At 34.3% G+C, this 26,327-nt stretch overlaps 1 protein-coding gene across 8 annotated transcripts in view; it reads right to left on the bottom strand.

Moving 5' to 3' along the window:
* The window catches only part of CCSER2 (coiled-coil serine rich protein 2), a 187,570-nt gene that overhangs the window by 37,710 nt on the left and 123,533 nt on the right, over positions 1–26,327 (bottom strand). For all 8 annotated transcript variants that reach the window (XR_009403943.1, XM_059397936.1, XM_059397935.1 and 5 more), the window contains 2 exons: positions 9,272–9,355; positions 3,964–4,050 (listed from right to left, as the gene is read on the bottom strand). Coding sequence is in view for 7 of the 8 variants with exons in the window: in XM_059397936.1 (XP_059253919.1) it covers positions 3,964–4,050; positions 9,272–9,355 (171 nt within the window). In the remaining variant the exon portion in view is untranslated. The remainder of the gene's footprint in view (positions 1–3,963; positions 4,051–9,271; positions 9,356–26,327) is intronic.

The raw sequence follows: 26,327 nt of genomic DNA, 5'->3' as shown, positions 1-26,327 counted from the left end.
GTTCCACATATGAGCAAAGCCATATGATAATTGTCTTGCTCTGACTGACTTATTTCACTTAGCATAACCCCTCCAGTTCCATCCAAATCTATGCAAATTGTGGGTATTCATCTTTTCCATTGGCTGAGTAATATTCCATTTTATATATGAACCACATCTTCTTTATACATTCATTTATTGAACGACACTTCAGCTCCTTCCAGTTTGGCTATTGTGGACACTGCTGCTATGAACACTAATTGGGGTGCATGTGTCCCTTCTTTTCACTACATCTGAATCTTTGGGGTAAACACCTACTAGCACAATTGCTGGGTCATAAGGTAGCTCTATTTTTAACTCCTTGAGGAAACTCCATACTGTTTTCCAGATTGGCTGTATCAGCTTGCATTCCGACCAACAGCGTAAGAGGATTTCTTGACATCCTCGCCACTTGCTGTTTCCTGTCTTCTTAATCTTTGCCATTCTAACTGGTATAAGGTGGTATCTCATTGTGGTTTTGATTGGTATTTCCCTGATAGCTAGTGATGCTGAACATTTTTTCATGTGTCTGTTAGCTATTTGTATGTCTTCTTTGGAGAAGTGTCTGTTCATATCTTCTACTTATTTATTGACTGGATTGTTTGTTTTTTGTGTGTTGAGTTTGGAAAGTTCTTTATAGATCCTGGATACCAGTCCTTTATCTGTAATGTCATTTGCAAATATCTTCTCCCATACCATGGTTTGTCTCTTAGTTTTGTTGACTGTTTCCCTTGCTGTGCAAAAGCTTTTTATCTTGATGAAGTCCCAATAGTTCATTTTTCCTTTTCTTTCTTTTGCCTTTAGAGATGTGTCTTGAAAGAAGTCAACGTGGCCAAATGCCAAAGAGATTACTGCCTATGTTCTCCTCTAGGATTTTGATGAATTTCTCTCTCACATTTAGGTCTTTCGTCCATTTTGAGTTTATCTTGTATATGGTATAAAGAGAATGGCCCAGTTTCATTTCATTCTTCTGCATGTAGCTGTCCAATTCTCCCCATCAACATTTATCGAAGAGACTTTCTTTTTCCCCATTGGGTATTTTTTCCTGCTTCGTCGAAGATTAGTTGACCATAGAGTAGAGGGTTCATTTCTGGAGTCTCTATTCTGTTCCATTGATTTATGTGTCCTACTTTTGTGCCAATACCATGGTATCTTGTTGATCACAGTTTTGTAACATAGCTTGAAATCAGACATTGTGGTGCCTTCAGCTTTGGTTTTCTTCTTCAACAATCCTCTGGGGTTCTCCTATATGTGTTGTGTGGGCCTTGCAGTTGTGTCCTGGTCACTTTTTCTTTTAATCCAGTTATTTGCAGAGGTTCTCTTTGCCTGTTGTGGGCAGTGTTTGGTTTCCAGTTGAGGTGCACAATTTTAACACCTAGGGTTTCCACAGGGCCTGCTGCCAATGGGCCTGATGCCAACCCAGCCTTGCAAAATGCCTGGGTCAGGAGACAGTGTTGCCAAGGTTTGTGCAGGTCTTTTGGGGGAGGGGATCTGCAGTATGGGGACTGAGGCAAACGTGACTTGGAAGAGTGGATCCCCCAAAGCACAAGGGAGTGGGCAAGGCTTGGTGTTACCAAGTTAGGTAGTGTATATCAGTACTTGGCTACCTCACACAGCTGGCCATGTGTTTATGCTGGGGGGTGGAAGAGGCAGATGTTACCCGCAGTCCCCTTTGTTCCTGTAAAAATCCCTCAGCAATCCCTGCTCCTCTAGGACCTGCTCCAAAATAAATAAACTGCTCTCCCTTTCATTCCTAATTCCATACATCAATATATACATTCCATACATCAATATAAAGTGACCTCTTTTCATAATTCTTCCCATCTTAGATTTATCTTTTTATTGCAACCCCTGCTTTTTTGATGGGAGTAATTTCATTTTGTCTCACCCAACCTTTTATGTTCAACATTATTGTACCATTTTATTTGATTTAAATTTCTTTATATACAAAGAAAATTAATGGATTTTGCATTAAATCCTCAATGAAACTAAGAGAGATAAGACTATTTTCATTTACTGTTATTACATCTGATCTAATTTGTCACCTTAGTTCTGCTGTTTTTAGATATCCTTGGTATTTTTCTACTTTCTATGTCTTTTTTAAAAAAAATTATCTTTTGTATAATATACTATTCTAACCTAATAGTTATTTTAAAGCATTTCATAAAAATTTTTTAATTTATGTAAGTATATCAGAATATTTTAAAAATAATTCTAGATATCCATTTGTAGAAGAGAAAAACTTCTGAGTTCAGGATATTCCTTATTTCCTTCCTCAAACATGTACTTTACTTAATGTAAACATTTTTAAAATTTAATAGTAATTTAAAATTTAAAAACTAAAAATTTTTAATTTCAAGAAAATAAAAATGTATAAATTCAAAAAGTCCAACATTCAAATGATATATAATTACATTAGATAAAATAATGAGCAATAAATTTTCTCCCATTACTGGCTGGGAAGTTCAGCTCATCCAGCCTACCTAAAAATGGTTTTCTTTCTTTCTTTTTTTTTTTTTAAGTTTTTATTTATTTGAGAGAAGGAGAGAGAAGCATGAGCCAAGGGGAAGGGCAGAGGGAGAGGGAGAAGCAGACTCTGCTGAGCAGGGAGTCCCCATGTGGGGCTCAATCCCAGGACCCTGAGATCATGACCTGAGACAGATACAGTCACTTAACTGACTGAGCCACACAGATGCCCCCTCAACCTCCTAAAATTCTTGAGTTATTTTTTAAATCTTAGCCTCAACTATTTGGTATGCATTATTAAGCAATTTTACAAAGTTAACCGGATGGCATAGTTTTCAAGATATTAAAGGTCTGAAAATTTACCTTGGTATATGAATAAAAATTTGTTTAGATATAAAATATGAGGGCATAACCTTTTTCTGAAGTGCACTAGACACAATTCTTGTGCTCTGTAACACATTTTTCCAAAATCTGAAGCTTACTTAATTGCCTAATGCTGTTTTTCTTCTCCCTGAAAACTGGCTAGGTTTTTATCTTTAGTTTTGAAATACAAACATGAGGTCTTATTACTTTCTTTATTAATTTTATATTTGGTAGGCCCTTGATTTGCAATACCCATTCATTTGTGTTTCAGATTTTTAAGTTCTCCTTATACTCTCAAAAATAACATCTGATCCATCTGTCCTCATTATTTATTCATAAGTTGGATCTATGTGATCTGACCTCAGCGGCTCAGAGTTCAATAAATTATATCCTTTATATTCTAAGTGATATTCATATTACTAAATACTTTGTTATACCAAAATATGCTTTGACTTCCAACAAATATTTTCCTGGTCATTTTTATGCCATTATTGTGTTATCCTGGCCTTTTCAATTTTATGAACTAAATTATAATTATGTTCAATATACTGCACATACTGATTTTAGATGAGACTAACATTTGAAATTGTAACAATTACAAAGTTTCAAAGATTCGAACATGACTCTGAGTTATCACTCAGTATCATCCATGGGGAAGAAGCATCTTCTTGGCATATTGTTCACTCTGACAGTCTTACTGACTGAAATCTAAGCCTAAAATCCAGCTTAATTTCTCTTCTCACAGAGAAAAAATGCCTTGTTCTCAACTCACCAGTTCATTTCTTTAAACATATATGAAGAAAGACACTTATTTTTCATCAGTAACATGAATGTAAGTAAGAATATCCAAATGAAGGCCACTGAAATGGACTGATGAAGACTTTCTTTACACTTTGAGTACTTAATATTTAGACTAAGCTTTTTGAATATTTAGACTGAAGTAAATCACATATTTCAGAATTCATATAATATAAAAATAACACAAAAGCGCAACTCTGAAAGCCAAAAATAAAGCCAAATTTCAATTCCAGCCAGACTTTTTAAAAAACAAAACAAAACACATATATTGTGCACTTTGAAAAGCCTCTACTTTATGTACTACACTATAATACTTACAAGCTGATGTTCTAATAGTTGGATTTTTTCATCTTTTTTCTTTATTTCCTCTTTAAGTTGTTTTATTTCATTTAATAAATCTTCATTCTGAAATATTTTTAAAAATTAACAAGCATTAAATCAACAATGAATATTGAATAATGAATGGTTTTTGTTAAGGGGAAATTATGGGGAAAACTCTTCTTAAATATGCCAGCAATTAACCTATACACAAACAAAACAAACAAAAACCCATTTTGGTCTTCTAAGAACTCATAGTGTAGGGGGGGGTCCTGGCTGGCTCAGTTGGTTAAGCATCTGCTTTCAGCTCAGATCATGATCTTAGGATCCTGGAATGGAGCCCCGAGTGGGGCTTGATGTTCAGTGAGGAGTCTGCTTGTCCCTCTTCCTCTGCCCCTCACCCCATTCATGTTCTCTCTGTTTCTCTCTCAAATAAATAAATAAAATCTTAAAAAAGAACAAATTCATAGTGTAATGGAGTCCAACATGTGAAAAATGAACAATAATAACAACACAGGTAACATTCATTAAGTACTTTTCAAATGCTATAAACAAAGTACTTTTAGATATCTAAGCATCTGATCCTGAGTATGACCCTGAGACCCTGAGGTAGATATTATTATCCCCCTTTACAGATAGGGAAACAGGAAAAAAGGCCAATAGTAAAATAAATTACAGATAAGACAGTTACTTCAGGCAAATTTAAAGGGATGTATGAGAGTTGCCTATCAAAAATAATGCAGGGCACAACAAACAGAAAAGAGCATAATTAAAGGCACAGAGTCATTTCACAGCTGGTTCAGAAATCTGCAGAAATATAAATATGCCTGGTAGGGTAACACGGAGATTTTTTTCCCATGAGCCACCTTCCTGAGAACTGCCTGACTCAAAGACAAAATACCCTGTCAATTTAGTCTATTAAGAAATTCCTAATAGTATTAAACAGAAACCTACTGTCAAGTAAAGCAGGGATCCAGTTGTATTTCCAAGTGTAAATTATCTTTACCTTATAGTTAGTCCACTATGTTTACTACTATTGAATTATCCAGAAATATATACTGAAGCAAGAGTACAGCAAGGAAATAAGGATATGTACATGTGAATGATATATCTTTCTAGAGAGAAAAATATGTAAGTAAATATAATGTGTTGTTACTGAGCAAAGTATACCATCTCTTGCAGATACACCAGGAACAAACACAAAATAATGCAGTCTCTTTAAAAAGAAATCAAAAACAGACATTTTATAAAGGCTTTAACATAACATATAAGTATCACAAAAGTGGGGACAAAAAATTTTTGTAATGTTATGTATACTGAATTTGATAAAACTGTTCATTATATATAAAAAATGATTTCCAGTTGAATTTAAAGAGCTTAACTTTTTAAATCATAAATCAAGACCAAAAAATGAGATAAAGAGATTGCAGATCATGAATACATGTTTAAACTTTTAAGCTATGTGGCAAATGAATCTATTAAGGAACGATAAGTATATTTGATTATATAAAACTTTAAAGCATGTATACAATTAATATTAAAGTAAAAAGCTGGTGAAAACCTATGCAAATATGACAAAGAATTTATACTTAAGTATATTAAGAGCCTGTTCAAACATACAGGATTGTTTTCTAGGCCCCACATAAGACTGTTCTCACAAATATGTAGGTAATTGGTAAAATGTTCTATATGACTTGTTGAAGAAATACAAATTCAAGTATTAAGGTATTATTTTATAGGTATTAAGTTGAAGAGAGAAATATTCAATGCGATTAATAAAATTGCAGAAAAAAATGGTACACTATCAGACATCAAAACTGGCCTTTCTTGACAAACATACAGCTCTACATTGAAGAGTCTTAAAAATTCTTACACTCTGCCTCAGTTGTCCCAGTCCTGGAAGCTATGCCAAAGAAACAATCCTAAGTATGGAAAAACCTACAAGAAGGTATTATCTAAAAGTTTACAAATTTATCAGTGTCCAAAAAGGGGGTAACTGAAATACAAGGTAGCAATCTGATGAAATACTATGTAGCCATCATTCAGTCATTGCTAGGTCCCACTAGTGTTGGAGGAAAGGGACCTGAAAATGAAATTCAAATACAATGTGATAACATATTAACAGCCAACATGTATATAGTTATAATATAATTAACTTTATTACAGGCACTGCTCTAAGGATTTTACACATAAAGATGGGCAAAAACATATCAGGAAATGGGTAACTCTAGTGAAGTCTTAAAGGATGAGTAAAAAGTTACGAATACACAGAAGTGTTGTCAGGCTCTGGATTTTAAAGTAAGAGATTCTCAGTATGATACAACAATACAGAGGTGAAGGCAAGCATAGGACAGAGTATTTGGAGAATTACAAGCAGTGATGTTGTTACACAAAGGCTGTAGTGAAGAGTACGTACCAATATGGGTAGTAAACTGGGCAGGAGCTAAATCATAGAGGGCCATGAACATCAAGCATGGCCTAAAAAAGCCAGGGAAGTGATAGTGCATTTGAGATGTCTTTAACAGCTGCTTGGAGAACAAACTTGACAACCACAACCAAATTAGACTTAGGAAACTTATTACTAAGATGTCATACTTCATATGACAGTAGGAGCCTGACCTAAGAGAATGATAATAGGGAGAAGAAGGAAGAGCAAGAATCAAAATTAGGAGAATTTGGTGACTGTCTCCATGTGAAAGAACACAAGAGGCAGTCAAGAGTAATTTCCTATATTTCTAGCTTGGGTGATATGGTGATTAGTACTGCCACCAAAAGAAATGGGGAATAAAGGAGGAAAAACACATTCAAAGGGGAATACTTGTGAGTTAGTTTTAGATATACTGTTAGAAGTACCTGTGGGTAACTGGATCACCAAGTATGAAAGAGAAACTATATATGTTATCAATGTATATGCCATATATGAAATAATGACAGTAAAAAGGTCAAAGAGAACTGGACAAAATATATAAATCTCTATTCTAAAGAAGAAAAGGAACCTACAAAGGAAATTGGAAAATGGGAAAATGTTAAGGAGTATAAGAAATTTTAGAGACAGGGGCGCCTGGGTGGCTCAGTGGGTTAAAGCCTCTGCCTTCAGCTCAGGACACGATCCCAGGGTCCTGGAATCGAGCCTCGCATCGGCTCTCTGCTCAGTGGGAATCCTGCTGTCCCCCTCACCCCCACCTGCCTCTGCGCCTACTTGTGATCTCTCTCTGTCAAATAAATAAATAAATAAATAAATAAAATCTTAAAAAAAAAATTTTTAGAGACAAATGACATAAAAATCAAGGATAAAGCTTTTAAGACAACAGTCACACCAAATGTTTATACATTAAAACAAGTAACTGCTTTCATCTTTCCAAGTTTCCATGTTAACTGGAAAAAGGTTTAAGGAGAGTCAAGGAAAGGTTTATTTGGTTTACTAAATTTATGACAAATTTATGATAGAGAAATTTATAAACCGATAATGAAGAGAAAGTAAAGAAAGCACACTGATGAGAGATGAGTGAGGAGGAGGTAGTTAGGTCCTTAACAGCAGCAGAAGATAGTCAAGAACCTAACAAATGGTGGTCTTCCACAGCACAGTGGCCATTTTTGTCCTATAACTGGAACAAAGTGAATGAGAATGATTAACAGATACAGGTAAATCAGAAGGCAGGAAGGCAGGTAGCAGATCTTGTTTGATGAATACAAGGCCACCTACAGAAAATGAGAAGAGTGGCTGAGAATGAGGCTTGAAGAGAGTGGTCCATGTTGAGACTAGCTCATCAAGGAAATGGGAGAGGAAGCTGTCCTAAGATAAAAGATTAGAGACATGGCATGTCCAGTGGAGATTTTAGTTTCTAAACTTGCAATGATACAAGTCACCATATTTTTATCACTTGAAACTGTACTACTAAACCATCTTGAATGAACAGGGGACATAACTGGGAACATAACTGCAGACCTGCTGATTTAGAATACTATACACACCCACAATAGGGTGGAAGCACAGCAATGGGAAGAAATTTGTGCAAGAACAGTTAAGATAACATGTTGAAAAATTAAGCCTCGATAACCAGATGTGACTATTAATCCTACAGTCTCTTTTGATTTTGGTTGTTTTAGACATAATCTTGTTATCAAATAAGTCACAAATAAGTCACCCCACATCCTACAAGAAAATTATGCTTCTCTGACCTCTAATAACACCACTTGCTACTTGACTTGCTATGGAAGTGAAATACGCAACATGCAAGCAGAATCTACATGTGGTTCTGGCAATGTTCTTTTCCCTCAGGTATAAAAACATATTCCAGGATAGGGGCTGATCCTTCAGCTTAGGTCCCAGAATGAAGAGGAAGCATAGAGTCCTAGCTGATCTACAGTCAATATGTAACATATTGAAAAATAACAAGTGAGAAATACATTTTTGTCATTATAAGCCACCAATATTTCAAGATAGATTGTTGACTAGCAAACCCTGAAAATAGAATACAAAAGAAAAAAAATAATTTTACTTGGAAACATTAAACCAAGAATGCTTTAGGTGATTAAGAAATAGGTATTTCAGAAATAACTGCAAAAGAAAAGAGCTTTTTTTCTTTTTTCTTTAAAGACTTTATTTATTTATTTGAAAGAGAGAGATTCAGAGAATGAGCTGGGGGAAGGGCAGTGGAAAAAGCACACTCTCCACAATGCAGAGAGCCTGACACAGAACTCGATCCCAGGACCCTGGGATCATGACCTGAGCTGAAGGCAGACACTTAATCAACTGAGTCACAAAAGCACCCAGAAAAGAGTTTTTTTCAACTAAAAAGGAAAATTATAAAAAACACATTTTCAAAAACTAAAATGTATCCATTTTCTATAATTATATTTTTAAACATGGGAAGAGATAAATTAATCTCATTTTCCATATATCTTTTCAATGTTGTGATTACATATGAGGAGTACCTGTGAGTCATTTTAATTGGTAATTATATTTTAAAAACTGCTATTCATAATTATCAAAAAGAACTTAAAAATTTAATAATTTCTTGATTTAAGAAAAAGAACTGGTATAGGATTGGTATATTATTGGTATAGGATACCTATAATAGAAAGACAAATAATTGTCCAACTGATAAAATACATTCAAATTAAAGTACCACGGTGATATTATTTTAATTTAGTAAGGTAACAAAAGTTAAAAGCAGACCAAAGTAAAACTCAACATAGCAAAGTTTCAGATTTTAATATATTTATTATTAAATATTTTAGTTGTTACTGCTTTATAATTTTAGTAACAAAATAATTTTGAAAAATTTAGCATGACTCCTAATCATACCTTATATATTTGATCACCATCTTCTGGTTCTGGACTGGATGGCAATGAGAGTTGAATATCATGCAGTGAACCACTTCCATCATGCTGTCAGAAGAGAAGGAAAACATGAGATTAACACATTAACTGAAGATACTCATTTCAACCTGAATTCACCCCATCCAAATGCTAGCATGGAAAAGAACAAACAGGAAATACGATTTCAGAAATCTCCTTTTCATCCCTACATACAGGTAGAAGAAAAGGTAGAAAAGCAAGAAAGAGAGTTAGGGCAAGAGTCATTTATGGAAGTAAGTAAGATACTACATGAGTGGATGAAGCAAAAAACCTTTGAAAGTTTTAGAGTGGGAAAAAGAATAAGGAAATTTTCCTAGAAAATTTGAAGATTATATCACCTACAAGAAATACAAAATCAAAGTCAAATTACATATGCTTTAGTTTAGATACAGTTTTTTGAGTATTTCTTTTTTAGTCAGAAACAATAACCCAACAAGGAGTGGCCACAAAAGTCATTTGATTAAAAATACTAGAAAGGAGTATAGACATTGCATGACTCGATTTATATGAAGCCTGAGAGTAAGAAAAACTAATTTATAGTGCTAGAAATAAGAACAGGGATTGAGTCAGGGGAATGGGGCTACTGACTGGGAATGAGCATTAGGGAATCTATTAGGATGCTGGAAATGTTGTCTTGACTCTATGGTGGTTATGTGGATAAGTACATATGAAAAGTTCAAGTAGTACACTTAATATTGGTATACCTTCAGCACCTTACTGAGATGTATGCTACCCTTTAACAGAAGTTGCAAAAATTAAACTACTCATTCTTAAATGAAATAACAAAAATAACAAGAATTAAGGCCTACTCCTTGCTGAGCTGGTGAGGAATTACCAACTAAGAAATGGCATGTTAAATAACTCACAGACAACTCTGAGAAAGATGAACCAGTAAAGAATATGCCTGGGATGATGGTGAGGGACAAGCCCCCAACCAAGGCAGCACAAGAGTGGGTAGAGATCAGGTTTGTTCACATGGTACCTAACTGCCTTGGGACAACCACTGAATCAACAACCTTCAGTACTGCTACCATCACAATCCTCTTCAGACATACCTGTCCTGAGGACATCTCCTAGACCATAGGAATGTCCTGTATTAAAGAAGAGTGTTAAAGTAGAAGATATAAGCATGTAGGTCATTTTCTTCTTTATTTACTATACTGTACACCACTGAATCAGAATCTCTAGGTATGGCATCTACAAATGTGTATTTCGTAAAGTCAATAGGTAATTATTGACTGACAGCAAAAAAAAAAAAGCATTTGTCAAAGCTATAAGAAATAAATTTATATTTTTACTGGTGATGTCATATGGATACTAAGAATTTGACCTGAGAGGAGGCAATATCCTAATGAATAACAAATGTCTTTAGAACACCGCATTAAATGTTTAAAATAAAAAAGAAAGAAATTTTACAAGATTCATCTGGGTAAAGCTTCATCTCTGCTATAAATACCTTGACATATAAAAACAGTCCTACATATAACTATATATTTGAGAAAAGAGGAACTGTAAAATCTGACTTATTTTCAGACATCTCAATTATCTTTCTGCCCACTGCAAAGCAGGAACCCCAAAGAATAGACAGAGCACAAGTATACACCACTTTTGTCTTGGACATTGTTATAGCTGTGGAAAATAAGTAGCAGAAGAGGAAAAATAAAACATCAGCTTTTAGGTGCAGGAACAAAAAGGGCATCCCCAGGTGAAGAGAAAATATCAGGGAGACCATAAAGTACTAGCTCAGGAAAGTGACTCTGAAAAGCTGTATGTAACTTTCTAGGTTCACCTCTCAGCAGCACTTGGCTTCAATCTGATCCTAAACAGTATATCAAAGACTCTGAGAAATAATATCAGACCATTGCCCAGACCCAATCTAGCCTCTGAAAGATGTATACTAAGAACATATCTGACAGGGTGCCTGGGTGGCTCAGCGGGTTAAAGCCTCTGCCTTCAGCTCGGGTCATGATCCCAGAGTCCTGGGATCGAGCCCCAGATCAGGCTCTCTGCTCAGCAAGGAGCCTGCTTCCCTCTCTCTCTGGACCTGCTTCTCTGACTACTTGTGATCTCTGTCTGTCAAATAAATAGATAAAATCTTTATATTTAAGTTTATATATTATTTATATATATTTATATAAAAATATTATATATTATTATATATTTATATATTTATATATAATAGTACTTTATTTTATATATATATATATATATATATATATAAAAGAACATATCTGACAAACATGGTAAAAAGGCTTTGAAACAGAACTGATTATAACCATAATCCAAACATAGCTGGCTAGTTGGAAATTATAGCTTGAATCTAACTAGAGTGTTTATCTGCTTTTAAAATTAAAACAAAAACCCCAAGAAATCCCACAGTATTCTCCATATCATTTAAACAAAATTAAGTGTCATAAAACATGCAAAGATCTAAGGTAAAACCCAAAGCTACTCAACCTACAAACAAGGAAAACCTGAACTTCACACAGGAAAAGAATCAACAAACACCAGTGCCAAAACAAGACAGAAGTTGGAATTAATTGAAAGAGATTTTAAAAGGGCTGTTATAAAAATTCTCCCAAAGTAAGAGAGAACTCTTGAAGGGAATAGGAAGAGAAAGTCTGAGCAAAAACACAGGATATGGGAAATATATAAAGTGGAATTTTAAAACTGAAAAGATTCAATAATCAAATTTTAAAATGCACCAGCAGGACTAAATACCAGAATTTGAGATAACAGACTGAACTTGAAGACAGATCAACAGAAATCATGCAATCTGAGCCAAGGAGAAAAACACACTAGAAGGAAAAAATAATAATAATACTGGGGTGGGAGGTTGGGGGAACCAGGTGGTGGGTATTAGGGAGGGCACGTATTGCATGGAGCACTGGGTGTGGTACAAAAACAATGAATACTGTTACACTGAAAAGAAATTTAAAAAAAAAAAGAATACAAAAATAATAATAATAATACTATGAGTGACTCTATGTACACAAATTTGACAACTTACATGTAATGGAGAAATTACTCAAAACCACAGATTGTCAAAACTCACCCCAAATGAAACAGATAACCTGAGGAGATCTGTGATTATTAATAAATTTAATTCATATTTTAAAACTTCTGTAAAAGAAATACTGAAGGCCAGATGTTTTCCTAGCAAATTCTTCCAAAGTTTAAAGGAATTATATCAGTTCTATATAATCTCTTAGGGAAAATATAAATCACAAGTTAGAAAATTAATCAAATTGAGTTAATGAGCCTTTGGGTGCCTGGAAACGACAGGTGTTGGCAAGGATGTGGAGAAAGGGGATCCCTCAAACATTGTTGGTGGGAATGCAAGTTGGTGTAGCCACTTTGGAAAACAGTATGGAGAGTCCTCAAAAAATTAAAAATAGTTACATTAAGATTCTGCAATTGCACTACTATTTACCCCAAAGATACAGATGTAGTGAAAAGAAGGGCCATATGTATCCCAGTGTTCATAGCAGCAATGGCCACAACTGCCAAACTGTGGAAAGGGCCAAGATGCCCTTCAAGAGATGAATGGATAAAGAAGATGTCGTTCATATATACAACAGAGTATTATGTCTCCATCAGAAAGGTTGAATACCCAACTTTTATATCAACATGGATGGGACTGGAGGAGATTATGCTGAGTGAAATAAGTCATGCAGAAAAAGTCAATTATCATATGGTTTCACTTACTTGTGGAACATAAGGAATAACATGGAGGACATTAGAAGGAAAGGAAAAGTGAATTAGGGGAAATTGCAGGGGGAGATGAAGCATAAGAGACTGTGGACTCTGAGAAACAAACTGAGGGTTTTGGAAGGAAGGGGTATGGGGGGCATGGGTGAGCCTAGTGGTAGGTATCAAGAAGAACACTATTGCATGGTGCATAAACAATGAATCTTAGAACACTGAAAAAAATAAAATAAAATTGATGTTGAAAAGATGTTGAAAAAAATTAAAATTTAAATTAAAAAAAGAGTCCAGAAATAGAGCCACAAATATGTTCAAAGGCATTTTTGACAAAAGTATCAAAGCAATTCAATAAAGAATAGTCTTTTCAACAAATGGTACTAGAACATCCATATGCAATAAAATTAATTTCACTTACACCTCACACCATATATAAAAATTCTCAAAACAGTCTACAGATCTATACATCAAATTAAAACTATAAACATTCTTCAAATAAACAGAAGATTTTTGTAATCTTGGATTGGGCAAAGATTTCTTAAATATGATGCTACTGAAATGACCATAAAAAATACTGACAAATTTGATTTCAAGAGAACTTCCTCTCTTAAAAAAATGAATAACAGAATAAAAAGAGAAGTTATAAACTGGGAGAAAATATTTACAATAATTCAGGTAAAATACTGGGCATAGTGTCTAAATCACAGAGAGCATTTACAGACTGTGAGCTATTTTTTAAACAACAGCGACAGTAAAAATAATGATAATATGAAGCTCTAGGGATTTTAACGGACTTCACTAACTCACAGTTGTACACAGCTGCCTAAAAAGCAAATACCATTTTTTTCAACATTCGTTTCATCATTTACATGCCTGTTTAAGTATTTATCTATAAATACATAAAGAAGTATTAAAAATCAATTAAAACAGGCAACATTTTTGTTCATGGGCAAAATAACAGACACCAAAGATCATACAAAAATATTAAATAAGTACATGAAAATATGCTCAAAATCATTAGTCATTAGGCAAATGCAAATTTAAATCACCATGAGATAGCACTGCACATCTATGTGAAGGGCTTCTGAAAAATACAATACCAGGCACAGGCAAGGGGGCAAAACAACTCCAACTTCTGTTAATCACTGGTGGGAACACAAAATCAGATAGCCACTCCGGAAAATAGTTTGGCCATTTCTTAAGTTACATATATACTTACCATACAACCCAGAAATCCTATTACCAAGGTACTTATCCAAGAGAAATGAAAACATGTACACCTGAACATCTGTGCATAAATGTTTATAGAAGCTTTATTCACAAATGCCCCAAACTAGAAAGTGACACAAATATCCTTCAACTGGTAAATGGACAAACTATGATACATGCATACAATGGACTACTACTCAGCATTAAGCAGGAATAGATTAGTGATATGAGGATAGCATAAATGAATTTGAAAATTAATTATGGTAAATGAAAAAAGCCAGACTCAAAGGACTGTATATGATTCCATTTATATGACAGTCTTGAAAAGGCAAACTATAGTGACATAAAAAAAGACATCAGTGGTTACCAAGAGCTAGCCGCAGATGTAAGGATTGACTGTAAAAGTTAAAAACAAAAAGGGGGGATGGAATTTTGGGGATGACTGTAATACCTATGCAATTGTAAAGATCTGTCAAGTTCACAGACTATACAACAAAAAAGGCTGAATTTTAGTTCATGTAAGTTATACCTCAGAGCTGTACTAGATTGAATAATGTCCCCCTAAAAATTCATGCCAATCTAAAACTTGGGAATGTGACTTCATCCGGAAATAGGGTTTTTGCAAATGTAATCAAGTTGAGGTCATAATGGATTCGCATCAAGCTTAAATCCAATATGACTGGTATCTTTATAAGAGATAAATTTGCATGCACACACATACAGGTCATGTGAAGGTTATGTGAAGATGGGAGGCAGAGACAGCTGTGATACATCTGTAAGGCAAAGAATGCCTATGATTGCCAGCAACCACCAGAAGCCAAAGAAGCAAGGAAGATTCCTCTCCTAGATCCTTCAGAGAGCACATGGCCCTGACAACACTTTGATTTCAGATTTCTAGCCTTCAGAACTGTGAGAGTACAAATTTGTTGTTATATGCCACCCAGCTTGTTGTACTTTATTATGGCAGCCCTAGAAAATTAATAGACCTGATTAAGGGGCGCCTGGGTGGCTCAGTGGGTTAAAACCTCTGCCTTCAGCTCAGGTCATGATCCCAGGGTCCTGGGATCGAGCCCCACATCGGGCTGTCTGCTCCACAGGGAGCCTGCTTCCTCTTCTCTCTCTCTGCTTGCCTCTCTGCCTACTTGTGATTTCTATCTGTCAAATAAATAAATAAAATCTTAAAAAAAAAAAGACCTGATTAAAAAAATTTTAAACCAAATAAAAGGAGAGTGTAACACCAGATAAATCTCAACAATGACAAGAAAAATAAAATTGACATACCAGTATTACTATTACTTTGCAAGGTAGAATTAAAGATAAAAAGTATTAATGAGCATAAATGAAGACTTTAGTCATCAAAGAAACACTCCACCAAGGTGATCAGCCAATCACAAACATGTATATACCTAATAAAATAGCCTGAAGATACTAAAACAAAATTTGACAGCATTAAAAGAAGAAATTAAAAAATCTGTAACTATAGCAGGAAATTAACACTACTCTCAGAAACTCACAGATCAAAGATAAAAATTTAGTAAGGATGAATAAGAGATAAATAATACAATTAAAACGTTTAATAGAATAGATTCACTGCTATCTAAAATACACAAATACAATGTTCTGTTCAAACAAACACAGAAAGTTCACAAAAAGTGAATATACTCTAAGCCAGGGAATAAATAAATTACGGTCCACAGGACAAAATCAGTCAGATGTCTAATTTTTATTTAGTCCATGAGCTAAGAATGGCTTTTACATTTTTAAATGAGTCCACTTTAAATGATTCTATAAATATCAACTAAGAGCTGCAATTTTGCTTCTTGCCCAAAAAAGCTAAAATATTTACAATGTGGCCTACTAAGGAGAAGTTTTCCAACCCTTGCTTTAGGACACAAAAGCAAATATCGACACATTCCAAACAACTTATATCATATAGATATTCTTTATTATGAATGTACTAAGACTAGAAATCAATAAAAAATGAAAGCCCATACGCAAACCAGTATTTTTGAAAACTGACAAAACATTATTCTAAAATCAAGTAAGTTAATAGGATAGGCCAAGACAACTGAGTTACTAATGTTTATTTGCTATGCCTCAAAGGAAAAAAAATTGTAACAGTCTAGCGGTCTAGATTTAGGCAATCAAAGAGGGAAAAATTTATTTCTATCAGAGTATAAGAGCCTAAAGATCATGAATAAGATTTCCAACTGAATCAATTAATAAAACCATCTCCCCTCCAAATAACTCTGAGACTAACCAATGGTAGTACTCCCTATTAAACCTTGATTCAAGTGAAAAGTGCCCAAGCCTAAATTGGGAAAAGTGTCTTTAAGCATTAGAGTGAGAAGAAAAACATAAAATGGGACAGAAAACCTTCTCTTTAAAAAAAAAAAAAAAAACACTGAGTAACAATCACGCATGCAATGTTCATGCTTCATATTACATATACTAAGAAGCTAATATTTATTGAACAATGGTGGCATTGTTCTAAGCATTTTACATAAACATATTTAACAAATGCAAAAATACATAATAACTACAACACACCAATGCATGAAAATTAAGCAATTCATAGTTAACTGATTGTCCAAGTATGCTGGGCCACTTTACTAAATGAAGTATCTCAGAAGTTTCTATGGATTCTAGTTTGGATTTTTGAACTCTAAATACAATTAATCTTAATTAACCCTTATGCCATTCACATTTTATTTAAGATTCAAAAAGATAAACTTTCCTTTATTCTAAGAGCATTAGGAGACTACTGTCAGCAAGTCATCTTTCACTTTTCTCTTTTCACATAGCATCAATGTAAACTTTCATTCTAATATTATGACTCTGTTCCACATACTAACTTATTGGAAAACCCTATAACAAACTCCATCTTACCCAAGTGGTTCTTCCATGAGTTTGCAAAAACTGGGATCTTCCTATGAGTTCCAGAGCAGCTGCAATGGACATGGATAGTTGAAATGACTAACAAAAAAGTTTGGCAGCGTTGACCAATCTCTGCTGACAAGCATCATCAGTGATGTCAACAAAGCTGCCTTGTTTTTCAGATATGCTACAACACAATCACAAGAGGCATCCTAGGAAAGGAAGTAGAGGAAGAGGAGAGATTGATTTTTTTTATTTTCTTTTTGAAAAGTTGTTTCTTTAAAAACAAAAGTATATGGATGAACAATCACATCACATCACACAGACTCTACAATGTGCATGAAGAATAATTTTTGAGTAACACTGTAATTCACCTATGCGATTTAACATCTAATCATTCAGGTTATATTTGAGATGATTTCTAAAATACAAATTTATAAAGACTGATTTTTTAATAAGAGCTTCAGAGATGAGATGATCCTAACAAACGGTTGGGACAAAGATATTTTTAAAGCAGAAAAATATGGCATTTCGACTGACTGGAACATTGTTATATATGAGCAGGTCTGTAATATTCCAAGCAAATATTATTTATAAATTTCCTCTGTTTCAACTTTTATACTAAACATAATTATATACATTTGAGTCAGGATATCCTTTTCTGTAGATTTCTTCTGTCACATCTGAAAATATCAGTTATAAATTTCTTCTAATTTTTTAATTAAAAAAATAAGCTCTTCAGACCATTTGTTTACTAATAGTATGAACTAAATAACTGCTTCTATACTACTGAATTTGTCCTCAACATTTCCTTTAAAATCCTTTTGTGTCCAATTGTTTTTTAGTAGATACTTCAGGGCATATGTCTGCATTTTCTGTTCTTTTCCACTGCTTTATGTTTGTCTCAGTATTATATCCTGCTCTAAAGAGTTCCCTCCCACCCCCTTTCTCTTTTTGTGTTTCTCCAAGAACACAGAATAAACTCTTTGGTGTTAACAGTTTTGGAGTCTCTTTCATGAACACCACAAAGGTGTTTTGATTTTGACTGAAATGGTATTACATCTATAAAAAAAATACTAGAAAAAACCGTAAGTTCCAATCATACACTCAGTTTGTATCTTATCTTTTGCCCTTTGTAACATATCATTTTTATAAATGCTTAATCCTTATATGTTCTCCTAGAGTATAAGGTAGCTGGTTACATTAATATCCATGGAGTAAGTTAATTTTCACATTTAGCTTTCCTATAGAACATAAAATTTTTCTTCAAATCTTTTATACAAAATTTTGGAGGGACCTTTATAAAACATCACACCTTTCAGCATATTTACTGAGGATTAATGTTTTGTTGATGCAGTGATCGTTCACATTATTTTCAATTTAAATCTGTGACTTGTCTTGGAGTTTTAAGTATAGCATTGTTTATGTACTAGAAGAGGTTTATTTTTGGGGGAAGAACCATAACCCACAAAAGAAATAATTTATTCACAAATATAATTTATATAAATTTATATAAATTATTCACGAAATAATAATGTATTCACGAATATCTGTTCACATATGTGTGTGTATGCAGATATCTAAATAAGGATGGATGATTCGATCGTGGACAGACAGATATAGATATCACATTAAAAACAAGTTCCACAAGGCATATTTGTCTTTGCTACATGTGATGCCCTCTGATAGTGCCTATACTATTCTACTTAATTAGCAAAAATTCTAGTTATAATGGCCAAAATATATTTCAAAACCTACTATCCAGTTGTAATGTGTAGTTTTAAGAACAATTCACTACGTGTAAGACAAGAATTGTGTCATCTTTTTCATCTTCATTATTACAATCTTAGTACTCAACAAGTACTTAATAAAATACCTGAATGATGGAATAACATTAATTAAATGAATACTAAAATAAATGGAATTAGCTTTTTGAGCAGTCACATAAAATTTTGAGCAATGTAAGCAATTAAAAACCACTGACCTTCACATATTTATTGTTATTATCATTATTGTTAGTAATACCTAACATTTATTAATAGCTTTCTATGCATCAGACATTATGCTTAGCACATTATCTGAATTTCCTCATGCATTCTTTACAACAGTCCTGAGATAGGAGCTATTATAATTTCTGTATTTTTTAGAGGGAATTTGTCCAAGACCACACAACAAACAAGTATAAGAACTGGTCTAAATTAAAATTCTAATTTCTTGAAATCACATTCACTCTTATTAATTTTCATCATTAATATCTAGAAATTCAGCATTATCCCAATTACCCCACAACTAAAACCAACTCAAGTGTCTATCAACAGGTATATGAATAAAAATAAAATTATGATATACACACACACAGACACACACACATACACAACAAAATGCTATTCAGCAGTAAAAATGAATGAACTACTGATACTCTCAAAACAAATGAATATCAAAACCATTATGTTGAGTGAAAAAACCCAGAAACAAAAAGAATAGACACTGAATGATCTCATTTAGATGAATTTCTAGAAAAGACAAAATTTTAGTAACAGAAAGCAGAGCAAAGGCTGCCTGGGACAGGTTTGAGAGAGGACTGACTCCAAAGGGACATGAGAGAATTTCAATAGCTACAGAAACATTCTTTATCTTGATTGTGGTGGTGGTGGTTATATAACTGTAGACATATTCATTAAAACAGAAACTGTATAGGTAAAATGGGTACACTTTATTTGAATGTGAATACTACCTTAATGAAGTTGGTAGATTTTTTTTTTCTAACTTGCTTCTTCTTCCTCTTCACTATCCTTTCCCTTCCTGAACAAGCCATTAGGTGAGAAAGAGCAAGATCAGTCTCTACTCAAAAAAAGCCCAAGTAGAGAACAGGTCCCTGCAGGGACGTAGCTTTGCAGTTTACCAGGCATGTCAAAGTCCACAAGACTGAAAAAGGACATTCAGAGAGGGAGTAGGGGAACATTTGAGCCTGAGTAGAATAAGAAGGGCACATGCATGCACTAATGGGCAGCCCCATATGGACTGTCAGAGTCCAGCCTGACTGAGGTAAGCATCCACACATGACATGTCCTGGAGAGGACTATCAGAGCTCAAGCAGTATGAGGAGGGTATCTATATAGGAAAAGAACTAGTGTCAAGTGTCAGAAACAATTATGGCAAGAAATGTGTGCATGTGCAGGTATCAACTGACATGTGGTATCAAGCCCAAGCAAAGTAAGGAGGCATCCATATGGGGAGAGAGGCTGGTGTGGGATGTAAGAATCCAGGGGACTGGTTGACAAGGAGTTAAAGCCCAAGTAGAATGAGGAAGGTGTACACAGAGGATGATAAGAAGCTATGCATGAGGATTCATTAAGATACAGAATTTTAATGGGATGAGGAGAGGAACTACATAGGAGAGATGATAACTGCAGTGGCAGGAATTGGTTGCACCCTTGATGATTCATTAAATGAATAAATATATTAAGGAAAACAGAAACCAATTTTCTCACTGTTGGAGGAGAGAATTATAAATACAGAAAAAGAGAAATGCTGTATTTAGACTGGAATTAAATTTATGAGAACAAGCTTTCAATACATAGAGGCAAATTATACAGGCAAACAGAGTTTTCAATACATAGAGGCAGATACAGAAATACAGTCATAAGTATGCATATAAACATTCACAAGTACACACATGTATACTCACACACCTTGAGAGGGCTTAAGGGCACTGACAACCCAATTCAATAAGCACACTAACCCCCAGATCATGGCTTCTAAATACTATTCCCCACTAGAAGTAACCAGCATTCCTTGAAAAAAATGACTGTTCCCAGAAAGGAAGAGGGAAAATACTAAATAAGAATGGGGTATCTTGCATTGCCAAAAACATACTCAAAGAATGATGGGTACGAAGTCAAAAGTACACAGAACCCAAAAGAGTTCTCAAATGCCAAATCTTAAACAGTATGAGCATCAAAGTAAACTACAATTCACAGATTATAAATGATGACATAAAATAAGGAACCATGAGTATATGCATAATTACATAAATAAGTGAATAAAGTGGAAATCTGACAAGGAATAGAGTATTTATATAGTTTCAAAATTCCTCTCTGTAAAATACTAATTATAATGGGGGAGAGAGTAATGTTACAGTAGAGAAGGCTAACAGACAATACCTTTATCAAGTGATTTGTGATAGTATCACTAAAGAGACAAACCAAAGTCATGGGCCACCTGACAATGAGAACAAAGCAGCACTGTTCCTGTGACATTCCTGCTGAAGATATATAACCTAAATCCAATCATATGGCTACAAAGACAAACCCAAACTAAGGAGCATTCTGCAGAAATAACTGACCTATAATATTAAAAAGTGTCAAGGTCATCAAGGCAAGGGAAAACTGAGGAAGTACTGAAGTTTGAAGAAAACTAGACACATGACCATTAAAAATACTATGTGATTCTGAACTAGATCTTTTTGCTATAAAGGACATTACTAGGACAGATGGCAAGCCCTGAACAGGCTCTGAAGCTTACATGGTAATAACACATCAGTGCTGACTACCCTGATTTCAATGACTGCATTGTGGTTACACATGAAAAAATCTTCAGAGAATATACACTTAATATTTGGTAGTGATGTATTTCAGCAGGCAACTTACTCTCACATGGCTCAGGGGAAAAAAGTTATGAAACTTTAAGTACTGTAAATGTTTTTGTAAGGATGAGAATGTTTTTAAAAGAATTTTCATATTAAAAAATAAAATAAAAAAACAAATTTCCTTCGTTCATAAAGGGTAGCCACAAAAAAAAAAAAAAAATAGTAGCTATCACGTTTAACAGTCAACCATTGAAAACACTCCTGTTACGTTCAGGAGCAAGACAGGAACAATTCAGTATTAAACTAGAATTTCAAGCCAGTCCATAAGCCAAGGAAAAATACAAACACCGAAAAGGAAAAAGAATTGTCATTAGTGCAGATTAATAAATATCATCATCATCATCATCACCTAAAAAATTCCAAATAAATCTATGGATAAGTTATTAAATAAGTAATAATTTTATCTAAGTTGCTGCCTGGGATCCAGCCCCGCATCAGGCTCTCTGCTCAACAGGGAGCCTGCTTCCCCTTCTCTCTCTGCCTGACTCTCTGCCTACTTGTGATCTCTCTCTCTGTCAAATAAATAAATAAAATCTTTTTAATAAATAAATAGATAAATAAAATAGCAACAAAAACTTTAAGTCCTAGAAATAAATCTAAAAAAAAAATTATACAAGCCTTTTAAATAAAAAAGTATAAAATTTTATTGAAAAAACTCTTAAAACTGAATCAGTGGGGGCCCATGGGTGGCTCAGTCAGTAAGCATTTGTCTTTGGCTCAGCTTATGATCCCAGGGTCCTGGGATCCAGCCCTGCATTGGGCTCCCTGTTCAGTGGGAAGCCTGCTTCTCCCTCTCCTACTCCCCAGCTTGTGTTCCCTCTCTCCCTGTCTCTCTATCAAATAAATCTTAAAACAAAACAAAACTGAATCAATGGACATATATTTATCAGAGGTTTGGACACTCAGTCTAAATATTGTAAGCTGTGGGGGCACCTGGGTGGCTTAATCTGCCTTTGGCTCAGGTCATGATCCCAGAATCAGCCCCATATCAGGTTCCTTGCTCAGTGGGGAGCCCACTTCTTCCTCTGACTGCCACTCCCCTTGCTTGGGCTCTTGCTTGCTAACTTGGCTCTCTCTCTCCCTCTGTCACATAAATAAATAAAATCTTTTAAAAATAAACAAACAAATAAAATATTATAAGATGTTAATTCTTTCTGAAATTGATCTATTAGTTCATTGTTATTCCCATTAAAATCCCAAAAGAATTTTTCACAGGACTCAACAAAATGATTCTAACATTTTATGAAAAAGCAAAAGACTAAGAATAGTTAAGATACTTCAGCAGAAGAGCAAGACTGGGAACCACGATGATGTATTATCAAGCCTTACTAACAATGTTAGATTGTGTTACTTGACATTGGGATAGTGTCACATATATGGACAGGCACCACATATGTGAGGAAAAAGAATGGATTCTTAATACTTTCAGCACCGAATCCACTAATTATTCATATAGGAAAAAAATGAAAGTGGATATCTAGCTCACACTTACACACACTGAAATCAATACCAAGGTATTTGTAATTTAATTGTAAATTAAAATTTTTAAAAGAAAGGGATATTATGTCTATAACCTCAAGGAGAGATTTCTTAAATATTTTTGAAAGGAAAAAAACCCACACATATACAAAAAAAAGTCTGTTAACTTCAACTATATTAGAATTGAGAATATTTGCTCATGAAAAGATACCACAGAATGAAAAAGGAGGCTACAGAAGGGAAGAAGATATCTGTAACATATTTAGCAAAATGCTTACATCTAAAATATACAAAAAAAATCTAAAACACAGACAGAAGACATGACCAGGCAACAAACATTCCATAAACGTAAGAAGAAGCTCAAATTTCTTATTAGTCAAGGAAATACAGAATAAAACCACAATTAAGTATCACTATATTCCCATCACATGACAAAAATAAGAAACTGGATAATACCAAGTGTTGCACAGATGTAGAATATGGAAAACAGCATAAACTACTTATGGGGAGTGAAACTGAACAATTTTGGAAAATAGTATCATATTTCTAAAGTGCAATACTTCTATGTCTCATGATTCAGAGATTTCACTCCTAATTAATCCAGAAGAACTTTCACACATGTGTACCAGGAAAATGTTCATATTACTTGTCATAGCAGAAAGAAAAACCCAAACTGGAAAGAAATAAAGTGTGTATCAAGAGTAAAATGAGCAAAGACTTTATTGTTTGCTCATAAAATACAGAAATGAAAATTTATGAAACAACGTAAATATGAATCAAACTTAAAATGTTGAATAAAGAAGCAAGTCACAGAGAAACAGCATAATTTCATCTATATAAACTTCTAAAAAGAGTCAAAACTAGTATCCACAGGACTACAAACATAGACAGTTAAAAATTAACAGAAAAACAAGGAAAATGTTAGATTCTGGAAGTACCTACAATCAGGAAGGAGTACATAGGAGCTTCTTCTTCTTCTTTTTTTTTTTTTAAAGATTTTATTTATTTATTTAACAGAGAGAGAGAGCTCATAAGTAGGCAGAGAGGCAGGCAGAGAGAGAGGAGGAAGCAGGCTCACTGCTGAGCAGAGAACTGGATGTGGGGCTCAATCCCAGAACCCTGAGATCATGACCTGAGCCGAAGGCAGAGGCTTTAACCCACTGAGCCACCCAGGTGCCCCAACATAGGAGCTTCTTAATGTGTCAATTCTTTAAAAAAATTTTTTTTAAAAAAGATTTTTATATTCATTTGAGAGAGACAGAAAGAGCACAAGTCGGGGGTGGGGGGGTGGGGGGAGGGAGAAGTGGACTTCCCCGCTGAGCTGGGAGCCTGCCATGGGGCTCAAACCTAGGACCTAGAGATTGTGACCTGTGCTGAAGGCAGACGCTCAACCATCTGAGCCACACAAGTACCCCTAATGCCTCATTTATTAGCCTGGTTGTGAGTACACAACCTGTTTCACATTATTTATTTGTACCCTTATGTTGTATATGTGCCTTCCATGTATATTTCATAAACTACTCCCCACCCCTCGAATGATGAAAGAAGTCCAGAGATAAAGAAACATGAGTTCCCTGGCTTTTCTGTGGTTCTTTGCCACCAAGAGGCATTATTTCAGCAGCTCCTTAATTCTTAGTACACTCACCCAGAATGCTGCTGCTTTAAATACTCCATCCAACACACATACACACACTCCCTCACTCATTTACACAGAGAGCAAGAGCCAAGGTAAGAGGTCAGACAGGAGCATTAGAAGAGCATTAGAAAAAGTACTGGTTTTATTCTCAACATTGGTGGTGAGAGGAAATACTGAAATAAAACATTTGTACACTACACTTGACAATTCATAAAACTTCTTCTTCTATTACACTTCTTTATTTTTATCCCCTAAACAGGTAGATAGGGTGTGAATCAAATATTTTACAATCCCCCCAAAAAATGTCACTAAGAGTTATCATCATGCTCTTCTCATGATTCCATCTTAAGAGTTTTCATTTCCTACCACAGGGTCAAAACAGATGCTGATTATGATAATATCATAAAGCAAAGAGGGAAAATAGTGAAAAAATAGTGAAAAGAAATGGGAAGCAAGAAAATGGGTCGGCATAACCACTTTGGAAAACCATTTTGCATTATACACTAAATCTATATCTACATACTTTATGACTCAGCTACTCCACTCTTATAGACCCAACAAAAATGTACACATATGTTCACCAAAAGACACAAACTAGAATATTACAGCAGCATTATTCATAGTAATCCCAAACTGGAAAACTGCTAAATGCTTATCAATTGTAGCACAAATAAAAAGTGCATATTCACATCATGTAATACTCTTATCTACAGCAATGTGAATGAACGCAGAAAATGGATGACTTACAAAATCTTGAGAAAAAGAAGCCAGATACAAAAAGAGTATATATAATTTCACTTGTATAAATTTCAGAAACATGCAAACAAATCTATGTTTTCAAAAACTGGTAGTCACCATTAGAAATGAGAGGTAGTGATGCTTCTGTTTGGGGGTTTGGTATAAAGTTCTGTTTCTTCCTGGGTGCTGCCTACATGTGTATTTGTAGTTTGTGAAAAGAGAGATAGACATATATTAACTATCCCCTTCTCTCCATGTATATTATGCTTCAATTGTTTGAAACAGGGTATACGAAATTAAAGTAAGGAGACAAGACATCACTGAAAAATCATTTTTTTAAATGTCCCCATGTTACAGATCAGGATCAAAATTCTTATTTAACTATCTCTAAGCTGGCAACACAATATGAGATGCTAAAAAATTTCAGAAGCCCTGAATTTAAAATGCATTCTGCATTAGAATGCAACTGTGTGACCTTGAGAAAAACAAATCTGGGAATCTTAATTCTCTGCCATTAAAATAAGATTACTGCAATCCTCTCAGTCCCACAGTGTCACTGCAATAAAGAAAACAGGGTACATGAAAGTACTATTTAAACTGTGAAATAACCTTGAACTACAAATAACAAAAACAAAAAAAAATAGATCAAAGGTAAAATAAAATGGCTTATAATTTTAAATTTTATCTGTGTACAATGAGAAGTCTGTTCA

The sequence above is a fragment of the Mustela nigripes genome, chromosome 4, assembly GCF_022355385.1.
Source record: "Mustela nigripes isolate SB6536 chromosome 4, MUSNIG.SB6536, whole genome shotgun sequence".
Classification (NCBI taxonomy): Eukaryota; Metazoa; Chordata; class Mammalia; order Carnivora; family Mustelidae; genus Mustela; species Mustela nigripes.
This window is presented reverse-complemented; position numbering and strand designations above follow the sequence as displayed.